The sequence below is a fragment of the Elephas maximus genome, chromosome 5 (genome assembly GCF_024166365.1).
Source record: "Elephas maximus indicus isolate mEleMax1 chromosome 5, mEleMax1 primary haplotype, whole genome shotgun sequence".
Lineage (NCBI taxonomy): Eukaryota > Metazoa > Chordata > Mammalia > Proboscidea > Elephantidae > Elephas > Elephas maximus.
In genome coordinates this window covers 81,620,174-81,638,851 of record NC_064823.1, presented here as the reverse complement: position 1 = coordinate 81,638,851, position 18,678 = coordinate 81,620,174, and the positions used below count along the sequence as shown (strand labels likewise).

The 18,678-nt window shown below is 37.7% G+C and overlaps 1 protein-coding gene across 2 annotated transcripts in view; it reads left to right on the top strand.

Annotated features, from left to right (window-relative positions):
* The window catches only part of USO1 (USO1 vesicle transport factor), a 118,314-nt gene that overhangs the window by 38,772 nt on the left and 60,864 nt on the right, over positions 1 to 18,678 (top strand). For both annotated transcript variants that reach the window (XM_049885953.1, XM_049885954.1), the window contains exon 4: positions 13,481 to 13,557. In XM_049885953.1, the coding sequence (XP_049741910.1) occupies positions 13,481 to 13,557 (77 nt within the window). The remainder of the gene's footprint in view (positions 1 to 13,480; positions 13,558 to 18,678) is intronic.

Sequence of the window (18,678 nt, the reverse complement as noted above, 5' to 3'; positions counted from 1 at the left end):
ACTTTGGTTGTTGGTGTCTTTGAAGCTCTCGTATCCTGTCTCCAGGTGGTCAGAGCAGCTACTAGGTGTGTGAGCCCAGAAGTCTCTTCACTTTACATGTGGGGTATGGCACAGGTGTCCAGGTCTTCAGTCACCAAGTGTGTGGTACAGACTCTCACCTATAGTCCTAAATGGACGGGGCTGCACAGGGCTGTTCAGAGCAGGCACAGGTATCTGGCTGCTGTGGAAGGCTATGTGTGGAGCAAGGCAGGAGGCTGATGACTGCCACCAGGTACCTGGGTGGAGGCTGTGTCCCTGTCCCCTAGAGCGCCTAGTAGAGGGGGGGTGTTGTAGCCAGTCCTTGGGCACCCAGTGCTGTTGGCTAGAGGGACTGGGAGCCACTGCTTATTCTCAGACCCCTGTCAGGGTGGCTAGCGGGAGTGGATGGTACCACCAGCCCTCAATCCCCCAGTGTGGGTGGGTGAGGTCCCTACTTTAGGGGGCAGGGAGGTGTCAAATGTTACAAATCTGTAGCTCCCCCTTGGCTGCTACAGTTGACAGTGGGCTTCAGGTGTATGCCCTGCTGTTTATGCTAATGAGAGCATGCATTTTGAATTGGCCCACACAGATCTGGCCAGGGGCGAAGAACACTGCAAGTCCATGGACCCCTTAAGCCAGTGGCTGGGTGATACGGCCATGAAACTAGTGTAGGAGCTGAGAGCCATGATTTCCTGGCTTAGGCGGTGTCACGTTTTTAAATACTGAGAGACTAGTGTCAGAACCGGAACAGGGTGGTGGGCGGGTGAGGGAAAGGAAGCACTTCTCCACCGTGAAACTCTAGGAGGGGGAGGGGTTATTTTGCCCCTACATAGTCAGTTAGACGCTTACACAACTTTCGCAGGTCTGATGTCGCTCCTACTTGGTTCTGAAGGTGTGTGCTGATTCACTGCTGCTTGGCTACACCTGATGTGGTTAGGCTCGCCTTTGAATGTTGCTACTTGGCTCAGCCTGTGTGCGCTGTGTAGACTTAGCTAGCAGGGAACTGACGATCTCACGATCGGTACTTCTCCACTGCCTTTGAATTGTCTCTCCTTCCCCTTGCTGCTCAGTCCCATTCTTCAGGTTTGTCTTTGATGATTTGGGTTCCTAGGTTGTTATATATGATCAATTCACTTGTTTTTCCAGTTCTTTGTTGTAAGAGGGACAACAGAAAGCCTCTGACTGTTCTGCCACCTTGGCCCTGCCTCCCAAAGCTATAATTTTTAAGGAAGCTGACCATCACAACTTCCAGAACATTTTCTTCACACCAAAAAGAAATCAAGTATCCATTAATATGTATCCATTCCCCATTCCCTTCTCCCTCTAGTACCTCACGACCACTAATCTTTCTGTCTCTGTAAATTTCCCTATTCTGGACATTTCATATAAATGGTATCATACAGTATGTGGCCTTTTGTTTCTGGCCTCTTCCACTTAGCATAATTTTTTAAGGTTCATCCATGTTACAGCTTGTATCAGAACATCATTTTTTTATGGCCGAGTAATTCCATATTTGTCTGTTGATTAGCTGATGGACGTTTGGGATATTTCCACTTTTTAGCTGTTAAAAACAACCAACATTGTTTTTCCATGGAGATGTTTTCGCTTCTCTTGGGTATATACCTAGGAGTGAAACTGCTAGCTTGTATGTACATGTATGTTTAACTTCATGAGGAACTCCCAAATTGTTTTCCCCAGTGGCTGCACCATTTTACATTCCCACCAATAATGTCTGGGGGTCCAATTTCTTCACATCCTCCTCAACACTTGTTATTGCCCATTTTTAAAATTTAAGTCATCCTCGTGGTTGTAAAGTGGTCTCTTATTGTGGTTTTAATTTGCATTTCCCTAATAGCTAGTGATGTTGAATATCTTTGCATGTGCTTATTGATCACTTATATATCTTATTTGGAAAATGTCCATTCAAATCCTTTGCCCATTTTTAATTAGGTTACTTGTCTTTTTTGTTTTGAGCTTTTTATATTCTGGATTTAAGTCCCTTGTCAAATGTATGATTTGCAAATATTTTCTCCTAGTCTGTTGGTTGTTTTTTCACTTTCTTGACAGTGTCCTCCAAGGCACAGGCATTTTTAATTTTGATGAAATTCTTAATTTATCCATTTTATCTTTTGTTGCTTGTGTTCTTGGTGTCTCATCCAAGAAAGCATTGCTTAATCCAAGGTCACGGAGACTTACATGTATGTTTTCCTCTAAGAGTTTTATAGTTTTAGTTCTTACATTTAGGTGTTTGATCCATTTAGATTTAATTTTTGTATTTGCCTGAGATAGGAGTCCACCTTCATTTTTTGGCATGTGGATATCCAGTTGTCCCAGCACCATTTATTGAAAACAGTATTCCTTAACAATTGAATTGTGTTGGCACCTTTGTTGAAAATCGGTTGACATAAATTTAGGGGTTTATTTCTGGCTCTCAGTTCTATTCTATTGATCTATGTCTGTCTTTATGCCAGTGCCACAGTCTTGATTACTGCAGTTCTGTAGTAAGTTTTGAAATTGGGAAGTGTGAGTCCTTCAACTTTGTGCTTTTTTAAAAAAATTGTTTGATTATTCTTACACTTCTGTAGGAATTTGAGGATCAGCTTGTTATTTCTGCAAAAAAAGCAGATGAGATTTTTTATAAGGATTACATCGATCTATAGATCATCAAATTGGGGGTATGTTACCATCTTAACAGTATTATGTCTTTGTACCCATGGCTGCTAACCAAAAGGTTGGTAGTTCAAACCTACCAGCTGCTCTGTGGGAGAAAGATGTGACAGTCTGCTTCCTTAAACCCTATGTGGCAGCTCTACTCTGTCCTGTAGGGTCACTATGAGTAGCAGTCAGCTTGATGGCAGTGGGTTTGGTTTTTTGGTTTCACGTCAGTGAACACAGGATGCCTTTACATTTATTAAGTCTTGATGAGTAATTTCTGTCAACAATGTTTTTCAGTTTTTAGCATACAAGTCTTGTGTTAGTAAAAATTTATTCCGGAGTGTTTTATTCTCTTTCAATTTTTTAAGTAATATTAATATTTTTATTGTGTTGAGTATGTATATATATAACAACTTTTCCATTTCAGTATTTTTTTCATGCACAATTCAGTGCCATTAATTAATGTTCATCATGTGCAACCGTCACCACTATCCATTTCCAAATATTTCCATCGAATTTTTCCGCCAAGCAATACCTCTTTCTTTTCCCCTCACTTTCATCCTAGTTTACCACTAATAATAGACTTTGGTGTCTACACATTTGGCCATTCTAGATATTTCATATAAGTGAGATCATAAAGTATTTATCCTTCTATTCTTTTTCATGCTCATGTAAATGAAATTGTTTTCTTAATTTCATTTGCTAATTCTTCACTGTGAATTTATTGAAATACAATTGATTTTTTTATATTGAGCTTATATCCTGTGACTTTGCTGAATTCATTTATTCATTCTAATAGTTTTTTAGTGGATGCCCTAGAATTTTCTATTTATAAGATTATGTCATCTGCCAATGGAGATGGTTTTACTTCTTTTTTTCCAATATGGATGCCCTGTATTTCATTTTCTTGCCTAATTACCCTCCTTAAACCCCCTAGTTCAGTGTTAAATAGTGGTGGTGAGAAGGGAAATTGCTATCCTATTCTTCATCTTAGAGGGAAGTGCTTTCAGCCTTTCACCATTATGTATTATGTTAGCTGTGGGTTGTTTTTTTTTTTTTTTTGATTTGTATTGTACTTTAAGTGAAAGTTTACAAATCAGGTTAGTCTCTCACACAAAAACTTATATACACCTTGCTACGTACTCCCAACTACTCTCCCCCTAATGAGACACCCTGCTCCCTCCCACCGCTCTCTCTTTTTGTGTCCATTTCCCCAGCTTCTAAGCCCCTCTACCCTCTCATCTCCCCTCCAGGGAGGAGATGCCCACATAGTCTCAAGTGTCCACCTGATCCAAGAAGCTCAGTCCTCACCAGCATCCCTCTCCAACCCATTGTTCAGTCCAATCCATGTCTAAAGAGTTGGCATTGGAAATGGTTCCTGCCCTGGGCCAGCAGAAGGTCTGGGGGCCATGACCACCGAGGTCCTTCTAGTCTCAGTCAGACCATTAAATCTGGTCTTACAAGAATTTGGGATCTGCATCCCACTGCTCTCCTGCTCTCTCGGGGGTTCTCTGTTGTGTTCCCTGTCAGGGCAGTCATCGGTTGTAGCCAGGCACCATCTAGTTCTTCCGGTCTCAGGAGGATGTAGTCTCTGGTTCATGTGGCCCTTTCTGTCTCTTGGGCTCGTAATTGCCTTGTGTCCTTGGTGTTCGTCATTCTCCTTTGATCCAGATGGGTTGAGACCAATTGATGCATCTTAGATGGCTGCTTGCTAGTGTTTAAGACCCCAGGCACCACTCTTCAAAGTGGGATGCAGAATGTTTTCTTAATAGATTTTATTATGCCAATTGACTTAGATGTCCCCTGAAACTGTGGTCCCCAGACCCCTGCCCCTGCTACGCTGGCCTTCGAAGCATTCAGTTTATTCAGGAAACTTCTTCGCTTTTGGTTTAGTCCAATTGTGCTGACCTCCCCTGTATTATGTGCTGTCTTTCCCTTCACCTAAAGTAGTTCTTACCTACTGTAATTAGTGAATGCCCCTCTTCCACCCTCCCTCCCTCCCCGCTCTCGTAACCACAAAAGAGTGTTTTCTTCTCAGTTTAAAGTATTTCTCAAGTTCTTATAATAATGGTCTTATACAATATTTGTCCTTTTGCAACTGACTAATTTCACTCAGCATAATGCCTTCCAGGTTCCTCCATGTTATGAAATGTTTCATAGATTTCTCACTGTTCTTTATCGATGCGTAGTATTCCATTGTGTGAATATACCATAATTTATCCATTCATCCATTGATGGGCACCTTAGTTGCTTCCATCTTTTTGCTATTGTAAACAGTGCTGCAATAAACATGGGTGTGCATATATCTGTTCTTGTAAAGGCTCTTATTTCTCTAGGATATATTCCAAGGAGTGCGCTTGCTGGGTTGTATGGTAGTTCTACTTCTAGCTTTTTAAGGAAGCGCCAAATTGATTTTCAAAGTTGTTGTACCATTTTACATTCCCACCAGCAGTGTATAACTGTTCCAGTCACTCCACAGCCTCTCCAACATTTACTTGTTTTGTGTTTTTTGGATTAATGCCAGCCTTGTAGGAGTGAGATGAGGTCTCATTGTAGTTTTGATTTGCATTTCTCTAATGCTTCTTAGAATGCTCCTTAGAAGCAAGGATGGCGAGACTGCGTCTTACATACTTTGGACATGTTGTCAGGAGGGATCAGTCTCTAGAGAAGAACATCATGCTTGGCAAAGTACAGGGTCAGCGGAAAAGAGGAAGACCCTCAACGAGGTGGATTGACACACTGGCTGCAACAACGAGCTTAAGCATAACAACGATTGTAAGGATGGCACAGGACCGGGCAATGTTTCATTCTGTTGTACGTGGGGTCTCTATGAATCGGAACCGACTCGGCGGCACCTAACAACAACAACCACTAATGATTGTCAACACTTCCTCATGTATCTGTTAGCTATCTGAATGTCTTCTTTAGTTAAGTGTCTGTTCGTATCTTTTGCCCATTTTTTAATTGGGTTATTTGTCTTTTTGTAGTTGAGTTTTTGCAGTACCATGTAGACTTTAGAGAACAGGCGCTGATCAGAAATGTCATAGCTAAAAACTTTTTCCCAGTCTGTAGGTAATCTTTTTATTCTTTTGGTGAAGTCTTTGGATGAGCATAGGTGTTTGATTTTTATGAGCTCCCAGTTATCTAGTTTTTCTTCTGCCTTATTAGTAATGTTTTATATAGTGTTTATGCCATGTATTTTTTTTTTTTTTTTTTTGCCATGTATTAGGGCTCTTAACGTTGTCCCTATTTTTTCTTCCATGATCTTCATCGTTTTAGATTTTATATTTAGGTCTTTGATCCATTTTGAGCTCGTTTTTGTGCATGGACTGCGGTATGGGTCTTGTTTCATATTTTTGCAGATGGATATCTAGTTATGCCAGCATCACTTGTTAAAAAGACTGTCTTTTCCCCATTTAACTGTTTTGGGGCCTTTGTCAAATATCAGCTGCTTATATGTGGATGGATTTATGTCTGGATTCTCAATTCTGTTCCATTGGTCTATGTGTCTGTTGTGGTACCAGTACCAGGCTGTTATTACTATTGTGGCGGTATAATAGGTTCTAAAATCAGGTAGAGTAAGGCCTCCCATCTTCTTCTTTTTCAGTAAGGCTTTACTTATCCGGGACCTCTCTCCCTTCCATATGAAGTTGGTGATTTGTCTCTCCATCTCATTAAAGAATGTTGTTGGAATTTGGATCGGAATTGCATTAACTCTAGATCGCTTTTGGTAGAGTAGACGTTTTTATAATGTGAAGTCTTCTATCCATGAGCAAGATATGTTTTTCCACTTGTGTAGGTCTCTTGTTTTCTTGCAGAAGTGTTTTTGTGGTTTTCTTTATATAAGTCTTTTACATCTCTGGTAGGGTTTATTCCTAAGTATTTTATCTTCTTGGGGGCTACTGTAAATGGTATTGATTTGGTGATTTCCTCTTCGATGTTCTTTTTGTTGGGGTAGAGGAATCCAACTGACTTTTGCATGTTTATCTTGTATCCCCATACTCTGCTGAACTCTTCTATTAGTTTCAGTAGTTTTCTTGAGGATTCTTTAGGGTTTTCTGTGTATAAGATCATGTCATCTGCGAATAGAAATAATTTTACTTCTTCCTTGCCAATCTGGATGCCCTTTATTTCTTTATGTAGCCTAATTGGTTTGGCTAGGACCTCCAGCACAATGTTGAATAAGAGCAGTGATAAAGTACATCCTTGTCTGGTTCCAGATCTCAAGGGGAATGCTCGAATGCTCTCTCCATTTAGGATGATGTTGGCTTTTGGCTTTGTGTAAATGCCCTTTATTATGTTGAGGAATTTTCCTTCTGTTCCCATTTTGCTTAGAATTTTTATCATGAATGGGTGTTGAACTTTGTCCAATGCCTTTTCTGCATCAATTGATAAAATCATGTGATGCTTGCCTTTTTTTAATTTATATGGTGGATTACATTAATTGTTTTTCTAGTGTTGAACCATCCCTACATACCTGGTATCAATCCCACTTGGTCATGGTAAATTATTTTTTTATATGTTATTGAATTCTGTTGTCTAGAATTTTGTTGAGGATTTTTATATCTTAGTTCATGAAGGATATAGGTCTATAATTTTCTTTTTTAGTGGTGTCTTTACCTGGTTTTGGTATCAGGGATATGGTGGCTTCATAGAATGAGTTTGGTAGTATTCCGTCCTTTTCTGTGCTCTGAACTACTGTTAATAGTAGTGGTGTTAACTCTTCTCTGTAAGTTTGGTAGAACTCTGCAGTTAAGCCCTCTGGGCTAGGGCTTTTTTTTTTGTTGGGAGTTTTTTGATTACCTTTTCAATCTCTTCTTCTATGGGTCTATTTAGTTGTTCTACCTCTGACTTGACGGCAGTGGGTACCTCTGTGTTAGTTCAGGTAGGTAGTGTGTTTCTAGGAATTCATCCATTTCTTCTAGGCTTTCAAATTGTTAGAGTACAGTTTTTCATAGGAATCTGATAAGATTCTTTTAATTTCAGTTGGGTCTGTTGTAATATTGCCCATCTCATTTCTTATTTGGGTTATTTGCGTCCTCTCCTGTTTTTCTTTTGTCAGTTTGGCGAATGGTTTATCAATTTTGTTGATTTTTTTAAAGAACCAGCTTTTGGTCTTGTTAATTCTTCCAGTTGTTCTTCTGTTTTCTATTTAATTTAATTCTGCTCTCATTTTTACTACTTGTTTTCTTCTGGTGCCTGAGGGTTTCTTTTGTTGCTCTCTTTCTATTTGTTCAAGTTGTAGGGATAATTCTTTGATTTTGACCCTTCTTTCTGCTTGTGTGCATTTATTGATATAAATTGACTTCGGAGCACTGCTTTCGCTGTGCCCCAAAGGTTCTGATAGGAAGCGTTTTCATTCTCATTGGATTCTATGAATTTCTTTATTCCAACCTTAATGTCTTCTATAATCCAGTCTTTTTTGGGCAGGGTATTATTCAGTTTCCAAGTGTTTGATTTCTTTTCCATGTTTTTTCTGTTATTGATTTCCATGTTTATGGCCTTGTGGTCAAAGAAGATGCTTTGTAATATTTCAGTGTTTTGGGTTCTGCTAAGGCTTGCTTTATGGCCTAATACGTAGTCTATTCTAGAGAATGTTCCGTGTGCACTAGAAAAGAAAGTATACTTGGTTGCTGTTGGGTGGAGTGTTCTGTATATGTCTATGAGGTCAAGTTTGTTGATTGTGGCATTTATCTTCCATGTCTTTGTTGAACTTCTCCCTGGATGTCCTGTCCTTCACTGAAAGCGGTATGTTGAAGTCTCCTACTATTATTGTGGAGCTGTCTATCTCATTTTTCAATGCTGATAAAGAGTTTGTTTCATGTATCTTGCAGCCCTGTCATTGGTTGCATAAATATTTAATATGATTATATCTTCTTGGTATATTGTTGCTTTAATCACTATACAGTGTCCTTTCTTATCCTGTATGATGGATTTAACTTTAAAGCCTATTTTGTCAGAAATTAATATTGCCACTCATGCTCTTTTTTGATTGTTGTTTGCTTGATATATTTTTTTCCATCCTTTGAGTTTTCGGTTGTTTTTGCATCTAAGTCTACGGTGTGTCTCTTGTAGGCAGCATATAGATGAATTGTGTTTTTTAATCCATTCTGCCACTTTCTGTCTCTTTATTGGTGCATTTAATCCATTTACATTCAGCGTCATTATGGATAGGTATGAATTTAGTGCTGTCATTTTGATGTCTTTTTGTGTGTGTTGTTGACAGTTTCTTTTTTCCCACTTAATTTTATGTTCTGAGTAGATTTTCTTTATATGTTTTCCTTTCCTCATATTCGTTGTTATTGATTTTGTTTCTGCTGAGTCTCTATTTTTTCTTATATTTTATTTTGGTGAGTAGGATAGTTTGTCTGCTTTGTGGTTACCTTATTATTTGCCCGTATTTTTCTTTTTTTTTTTTTAATTAATTTTTATTAAGCTTCAAGTGAACATTTACCATTCCAATCAGTCTGTCACATGTAAGTTTACATACATCTTACTCCCTTCTCCCACTTGCTCTCCCCCTATTGAGTCAGCCCTTTCAGTCTCTCGTTTCGTGCCAATTTTGCCGTCTTCCCTCTCTCTCTATCTTCCCATCCCCCCTCCAGTCAAGAGTTGCCAACACACTCTCCAGTGTCCACCTGATTTAATTAGCTCACTCTTCATCAGCATCTCTCTCCCCTCCGCTGACCAGTCCTTTTCATGCCTGATGAGTTGTCTTCGGGGATGGTTCCTGTCCTGTGCCATCAGAAGGTCTGGGGAGCATTGCCTCCAGGATTCCTCTAGTTGCAGTCATACCATTAAGTATGGTCTTTTTATGAGAATTTGGGGTCTGTATCCCATTGGTCTCCTGCTCCCTCAGGAGTTGTCTGTTGTGCTCCCTGACAGGGCAGACATCGATTGTGGCCAGGCACCAACTAGTTCTTCTGGTCTCAGGATGCCCGTATTTTTCTAAATTTAAACCTAACTTTTCTTTGTATCGCCTTATCTTCCTCTCCGTATGGGAAGATCTATGACTACATTTCTTAGTCCCTCTTTATGTTTTAATGTTGTCTTCTTTTATATAATGACATCACTGTTACCCTGTTTTGAGCTTTTTTTTGTTTGTTTTTTATCTTGCTTTATTTTTTTGATTTCCCTGTCTGGGTTGACTTCTGATTGCTCTGCCCAGTCTTGGGTTGATACCTGGTATTATTGATTTTCTAACCAGAGAACTCCCTTTAGTGTTTCTTGTAGTTTTGGTTTGGTTTTTACGAATTCCCTAAGCTTCTGTTTATCTGGAAATGTCCTAATTCCATCTTCATATTTAAGAGACAGTTTTGCTGGATATATGATTCTTGGCTGGCAATTTTTTTCCTTCAATTTTTTAAATAAGGCATCCCATTGCCTTCTTGCCTGCATGGTTTCTGCTGAGTAATCCAGTCTTATTCTTATTGGCTTTCCTTTGTAGGTGACTTTTCATTTATCCCTAGCTGCTCTTAAAATTCTCTTTATCTTTGGTTTTGGCAAGTTTGATTATAATGTGTCTTGGCGACGCTCTTTTAACATCTACTTCATGTGGAGTTCGATGAGCATCTTGATAGATATCTTCTCATCTTTTACAATATCAGGGAAGTTTTCTGCCAACAAATCTTCAACAATTCTCTCTGTATTTTCTGTTATCCCTCCCTATTCTGGTACTCCAGTCACTCGTAGGTTATTTCTCTTGATAGGGTCCCACATGATTCTTAAGGTTTCTTCATTTTTTTTTAATTCTTATGAATTCCAAGTGATTTATCTTCAAGTTCAGAAATTCTGCCTTCCACTTGCTCAGTTCTGCTTCTCTGACTTTATATTGAGTTGTGTACTTCTGTAATTTTATTGTTAATCTTCTGAATTTCTGATTGCTATCTATGGATTTTTCCAGCTTATTTAATTTTTCATTATGTTCTGGAATTGTCTTTTTAATTTCTTCATTTGCTTTATCTGTGTGTTCTTTGGCTTGTTCTGCATATTGCCTCATTTCCTTCCTGATGTCTTGAAGGGTCCTGTATACTAATCTTTTGTATTCTGCCTCTGGTAATTCCAGGAATGCACTTTCATCTAGAAGATCCCTTGATTCTTTGTTTTGAGAGCTTCTTGAGGCAATCATGGCCTTTTTCTTTATGTGACTTGATATTGACTGTTGCCTCTGAGCCATCTATAAATTATTGTATTAGTTTATGTTTTCTTACTGTGTCGTAGCTTCTTGCTTTGTTTTGTTTTAATATGTCCAAGTGGGTTGCTTGAGTAAGCTACCTTGATTATTTTTGCCTTTGGAGCACTGACGTCCTGTCCCCAGACGGCTAGAGCTGTTATCAGGTATATCTGTTTAGGAGTCCATTCACTTTTCTCGTATGAATTCAGCTTGGGTGTCCAGGCAGCTGATCATGAAGTGTGTGTTATAGCCTCTGTCCTATAGTGTTAAAGGGGTAGTGGTGATTGGTGTAGGTACCGGTATCTGTTTGCAGCAGGGGGTCACACTCTGAATAAGGCAGGGGGCTGAGAATTGTCCCCCACATGTCTCTGAGGAAAGCGTGTCCCTGTTCCCTAGAGCGTACAGGTTTGTGGGTTCTTCCGCACATGGTTCATGGGCACCCAGTGTTTTTGGTTGTCAGGACTGTGAGGTACCAGTTATCTTTGGACCCCTGTCACGGGTGGCTGGGTGACCTGAGTAGAGCTACCAGTCCTTAGGCCCCAGATGTGGGTAGGTGAGGACCTTGTTTAATAGGCAAAGCAATGTCAAACATCAAACACCCAACTCTCTGCCGCACAGCTGAAACGGTTGGAGTCTGCCAGCAAAGGCCTGTTCTCCTAAAATAGGCCCACACAGGTTCATGCAGAGGGAAAAGTCCATGGACCGTTTGTGCCTGGATAGGAGCCGCTTCTGTCCTGAGCTCCCCCAGTTAGTGGAGCTGGCAAATTATCAATTCCCCCAGTTGCAAATTTTTTCCTGCTTCAAGGCTGGGAGGATGGCTCTAGGCACTCAACAGGGCCTATCTCAGGCCCAGGGAGTTCAGCCGCCAACCCTGGCTTGAGGGGATGAGGGGGTCCTAAAATACACGCAAGTACTTAGCTTTTGCCGAGAGCACCATTATTCTCTGGATCTGGAGGTAGGAGTAAGCTGTGTGGCTGGCTGCTTTTCCCTGAGGAAACTGCAGCCTAATGCTAGTACCAGCCCGCTGCTGCCATTCCAGGAATGATGCCTGAGGGCTCCCCACGATTCAGGTCTGTTAACCCCTTTCCGCTTCTGAACCGTCTCTTCTTCCCCCTGCCCCTCAGTTTGTTTTCTAAGCTTGCCTTTGATGCTCCGGGCTCCTAGCTTGTCATAAGTATACTCGTTTTACTTGTTTTTTCAGGTCTTTGTTGTAAAGAGGGCTCACCAGAAGCATTTGTCTATTCTGCCATCTTGGCTCCGCGGATCAGCTGTGGAGTTTTTATAGATGCCCTTCATCAATTTGAGGAAGTTCCCTTCTACTCCTAGCTTCTCAATAATAACCTTAAAAGATGCCCTTCAGATTTTCCCCTAAACAGAACCCACTTTGAGAATTACAACCTCTGACTGTAAATGAATTTTTTCCTCACCTTTGCTTTCGTCCTGCACACTTGATCACTCCTTGATATTCACTGAATCTTTGGGACCTGTATCCCACTTTTGATTTCAGCTGTAAATGTCATCATTATTCTTCATGACTTCAAAATCTGTCAATGACCATAAAATCTTATAATTATCGATTTTACAAATAGTACGTATATAACCAAAAGATTTATTTTAGAAAATAACGTATAGGGAAAGGAAACAAACTCTAGCAATACAACCAGCGATAACACTGTTAATGTTGGTACATTTCTATGTGTTCTGTGTGTGTGTGTGCGCGCGCGCACATGCACGTGCACCTAAACTCAAAACCCACTCCCATCGAGTTATTCCAACTCATAGCAACCCCATACGGTTTCCAAGGCAGTAAATCTTCGAGTCATTCCAACTCATAGGAACCCCATATGGTTTCCAAGGCAGTAAATCTCTACAGTCTCTACAGAAGGAGACTGCCGCATCTTTCTCCTGCAGAGCTGCTGGTGGTTTTGAACCCCTGACCTTTCAGTTAACAATCAGTTGTTTTAACCACTGTGCCTGTAGGGCTCTTTTGTGTATCTGTACACACCCATAAAAGTTTCTCTGTTGTGCTAATTTTGTTAGTTTTAAAATAAGTTTTATTTTACAGTTTTATTTATAGGAGACCCTGGTGGCGTAGTGGTTAAGAGCTATAGCTGCTAACCAAAAGGTTGGCAGTTTGAATCCACCAGGAACTCCTTGGAAACCCTGCAGGGGAGTTCTACTCTGACCCATAGGGTTGCCGTGACTCTGTGTCCTATAGACTTGACAGCAATGGATTTGGGTTTTTTTAATATGTATATGCACACATGTATATACACTGTACTTTAAATTATTTATTCATTTTTCCAATTTAGCATTATATCATGAATTATTTAATAACTATGTCATTAAACATTCTTTGAAAGTATTTTTTTTCATTGCTGCCTTATATGTATAGATTTACCATAATTAAACAATTGTTTATTGGACAGTTAGATTGCTTCTGACTCTTCACAATTGTCTAAGTACACTGTTTATATATTCTTTGCAGTTTTCATGCTGACATTTTCTTAGGGTAGCTTTTTAGAAATGGAATAAATGTTTTAGACAGCATTGCCAAATAATTGCTAAAAAAAGATGTTAACAGTTTATTCTCCAGCCAGCAGTGTATAAGTGTAATAATTTATTTTTTTCTAGTTCGGATTCTGAAATAATTGGTTATGCTTTGGACACACTATATAATATAATAGCTAATGATGAAGAAGAAGAAGTAGGTAAGTTTCCACTTATTCTTCTTACTATGTTGTTAGATTTTTCTGTACGTAAAATTAACTGGGCTGTGGGGATTTTGCCAGTTTTAAAGTTGGGTTTATTTTACAAGTTTATTTGTAAGTTTGTTTTTTGTCTTTTTTTTTCCTTTTTAATCCATAAAGACATAGGCTTATTCCTAGAAAAATATATTTGAGAGGATTGCTTTGTATATGATTTTGGAACATTATAATGAGATAAATTCTTCTTTCTTGGGAAATATTATTCCCCTTTTTTAATTTAATTTTACCTAAATGGTATGAGTATTAGCAATTTCTGAGTTATATAATCATTTCTGGCTATTGATTAAAAATCAGACTATTTTATTTATATGTTATTTCCTGGTGAAGTTGGAGGATTTTTTTCCTAATAAACACTTAAACTCTTACATAAACCAAAAAACCCGTTGCCGTCGAGTTGATTCCAACTCATAATGACCCTATAGGACAGAGTAGAATTGCCCCATAGAGTTACCAAGGAGTGCCTGGTGGATTTCAACTGCCAACCTTTTGGTTAGCAGCCAAACACTTAACCACTGTGCCACCAGTAACAAGTAGAGTGTAATTTTAAAGTCTTACATAGGACTTATATTAATTCATGAAAAACAAAAATATATTACATTTAGGAAAGGATTTTTTTCTTTATTTAAGTCTGTTTGATGTTAAATGATATGAAGTGGATTGAAATCCACATATTTATTTGGCAAATTATTCTTTTTCTTTCTTGCTTTAAACTGCTTGCATACTAAAAGTGAGGTAGTCTTTATTTACATAATTTATTGTCAGTATGTGAAATGCTTGATGGAGGTCTGTATACATTTTGCTCTATAGATTGCAAAAACATATGCATTGAATAACATTTCACAGTGCTGTTGAAGAGTGCATACCTCATACTGGATTGGCTGATGCAGTGGGACATGGTGGGTTTTTCATTATTCTAGAAAGTCAGAAGAATAGACATATTAATGCCTTTTATAAATCTAATTGAGAACAAAATTAAATGACCTTTAGAAATTCTGCATGGACAAATCAAAGAAATGTAGATGCATATTGACTTTGCACTATTTTATAAAAATAAGAGCAGAAGTATATGTAGATATTAACTTCCCTGGATATTAAAGAACATCAGTATTAGAAATTTTTGAAACTGAGTTGCGTTGAATAGTCACAATTCCTTAGACTTAGTCTTTTCCTTAAATTTTTATTTCTCTGTGATATTTAGCTTACAACTCAACTTCATGAATTTCTCAGGGGTGAAAAATCTTTAGTGAACATGATTTGGTACCATGGAAAAAGAGGTATGAGGCACAGGACAACACTTAGATGCAGTACACCCAAGAACACATTTTAAAGAAAAAGATACTTTACCGTAGTTGTCTCTCAGATGAGAGAAAGTTAGATGCTACACAGTTTTTAGAACATGTTAAAGAAAAAGTTTTTTTCTTCCCTTTATTTCTTATTGATTGATTGCTTGCTTAGTTGTTTCAGATGAGAAATTTAAGTTTTTTTCCAGTTAGCAGGGGATGTCGGAGATAATTTTTCTGTTTAAAAAAACATATAGCAGCAAAATTTTTATTAAGTGGTTTTCCTTTGTTGCAAATTTACCATGTAATCAAGGTTAGGCCCTAGTTTTTTTGTTTCTCTTTTTGTATTTAGGCTTTTTATTTTTAATTCAACATTACAAAAAAATCTTTGGATGATAGGATAAAAGGATTTTTACATAAATAGTAGTAGAATCACTTTTTCTATAGAAGATGAAAGTAGATCTTTAGGCTTTCTTCAAAATGTAGTTATCCTGAAAAAGCAGTTAAAATCTAGATGCTAAGAAACGTGTCCTTCAGTTCTATTATTAATACTTTTTTCTTTACTTCTCCATAAAAATGTAATTCTTGGCTCAAATGTTGAATCCCACTTTAGAGTTCTTTCCCTTAGGGATATTTTATTATAACCCTTTAATGATAAGCCTGTCTCATGACCCTGAAAGTATAGCATATACTATGTATCTTTTAGAATATCTCTGGTATTTTACTAAAATGAAGGAGTACCTTTTGCCATGAGATTATTTTGCTTATTTGATGTTTTTAAACTCTTATTTATTTTATTGTACATATACTACTACATAAGAAACTGTTTCCTTTATCACCCACTTTTTATTTATTTATTTTTTTGTCTACCTTTTCAGATGATGTTGAAGGTAAAAGATTGCATTTACATATGCATGATGCTTTTAGGCATAATTTCTGATAATATAAAAGGACACTGTCAAGTGATGTTTCTTCTGGCTGGTAAAAAATCTTCTGAGATTTGTTTCACTATATAAGAATTCCCTAATTTAAGAGGAATATTTGATAATCTTATATTGCTATTTATTATTTCTGTGGCTGCAAAATCTGTTTACTCTCCAGAACACAAAAAATATTTTAGTGCATCTTTTAATAAAATTAAAACTTTTTCTCTGGTAGGCACATCTCCCATTACTTTGTGGATACTTCATGGAAAAAAATTTTAAGGCAGTTTATTTTAAAATAAAAATATTTCAATATGTATACATAATGTATGTATACATGTTTGCCTATATTCAGTAATAGCTAGAAAGTATTCCAGTTGAGAGAATGCTTATATGTTGATATTGTCCCTTTAAAATAATGCATGCACAGTAATGTTCTGGTTACTGACATTTTTACACTAATTCATAGAGCTCACCCATATTTTCTTTGGTGGTGTATTTCAAGTTCCATCTACTTTTATCATTGATACTTCTTTTCCTCATTATTAAAGAACGCATTTTATTTTTATTTTACCAACTTTCCTGAGATGCTTAACTTTTGTAAGATGAGGAAGGAAATACTCGTATCTAAAATGGATTTTAAATAGTACATAACAAAGTAGCATATATCTAACAAAAGAAACTAATTTATTAAGGCATGTAGCATTACCTTTTGTGGTGTTTGAACCCTTTGTTTGAAATCAGAAAATATCAGAGCATTATGCCTTGGCTTTTGTGACAATAAGCTGTTTCCTTGTGGGGTAGTACAGGTCAGTAGTTCTTGGTTCTTTTATTGTTTGATTGTACTTATATAGAGCTTTAAAGTTTACCGAGTGTTTTGTATCCATTGTCTTGTTTAACTCTCATAGCAGCCTGTGAGGTAGGTGATATTATGCTGTCTTCTGAAGACGAAAAAATACAGGCCTAGAGGTTATGTAACTTGTATAGTATCATCTAGTAAGTAGAACAGAATTTTCAGGTTTTTTTTTTTTAATATTTCGTAGATTCTGATTGATTAAATTATGGCCAATTTTCTTTTTCTTCTAATCTTTCTGACTAGATTCTTAAATCATGCAGTATACATAACTAGTTTATAGGAGTTGCAGAATGATTAGAATAAATGTTAAAAAAAATTTTAGGCGTACCTATATAGTTGGATACAATGTGTAAAAAAGATGAGTTCATATCCCCTCAGCCTAAGTTAGATTTCTTGATATCCCCTCAGCCTGAGTTAGAACAACTATTATTACATTATCTCTTTTTGTAATGTAATTTTGTTCTTCATAGTATGAATTATGGACTTGAAATGGAGACAAGTTCTAAATGAGAAGGCCCAAAGTGTTCTGAATTGTAAACTCATTTTAAGAATAAGTGTATATTATATACAAGTTTAGTTAAAAGCCAGTCAGATAAACAGTTTCCAGAGGTATATAAGGACTTTTTAAAAAGCGGTCTTTCATTTTACATACCTGTCTTAGGTTTATTTTCACTATGGTAAGAAGGAGCCATTTAATTTTTATATTATTTTATTTCTTAATTTATCTAATGTAAAGGATCATTTACCTTTTTTTTTTTTTTTAGTTTTCGTCAGGAAATATTTATTGCATGTTACTAGTGATAATATTTTACAATAAAATTAAATTAAATGTATACACTTCTCACAGGCATAAAATGGTAATCAAAGCATTTATCAAACTTACACACTGAACCACACTACTGGTTTTCAGAATTTAGCCATCAATCATGATTCTAGACCAGGGCTACCTAAGTCCATGATTTCAAATGTAGATTCTCTCAGTAACTAGAACAAAATGTTCTTTATGTGTGACAGTTGTCTCCACATAAAACCCTTTTGAGGGCTCAGGTAGTTCAGTTGTCGAGACTTCCTTCTGCTCTGCTTCAGCATTGGGAGCTTTACTCTTTTTTCTGGCCTGAGAAAGACAAGGAGCCCAGCAGGGTTCAGGCGCCCACCACATAAAGTGCAAACACGCGCCAGTACTATACTGTGGCCTGTTTTGATGCATGGCAGCAGCCTGGGAAGACCTCTGTCCTCCTGGGTCCTTTACTTTTACACGTTAAATAAGTATCAAAACCATGAGCTTAAACTCTAGGGGTTTTAATAAAGTATACTGGGTAAGACAGGGTGGTTTACTTGTCTTGAACCTTTATTTATATGTAGACTAGATGTCATTTCCCATGGGTCTAGTTATGGTTTGCTATGTTTAGATATAATTACTGTAGTTGTTTATAGTAGTTTTAACTTAATATACTGCTATACCAAAATAGCTCTGTGTATCACCTTAATTACTTAGATAATTTGGGGGGGAGGATGCCATTAAAGTTCAGAAGTGTTGTCTTATGACTAACTGAAAGGAAGTAGAGTGTATCATTCTAATACTTTTATTAAAATTGCCAGTATTAAATCAGAGGGACCACTGATGCTTGGAACAGGGCAATATTTTACTAGTGCAGTTGAAAACATAGATCTTAATTATGTACTGATAAGCTATAGTATGGAAACCCTGGTGGTGTACTGGTTAAGTGCTATGGCTGCTAACCAAAAGGTCAGCAGTTCGAATCTGCCAGGCGCTCCTTGGAAACTCTATGGGGCAGTTCTACTCTGTCCTATAGGGTCGCTATGAGTCGGAATCGACTCGATGGCAGTGGGTGGTAAGCTACAGTATTTTATCTATATCTATATTATAGTATATACCAAAACCAAACCCATTGCCATTGAGTTGATTCCAACTTAGGGCAACCCAATGTGTTACAGAGTAGAACTGGTTAAGCGCTTGGCTGCTAACTGAAAGGTCAGCAGTTCA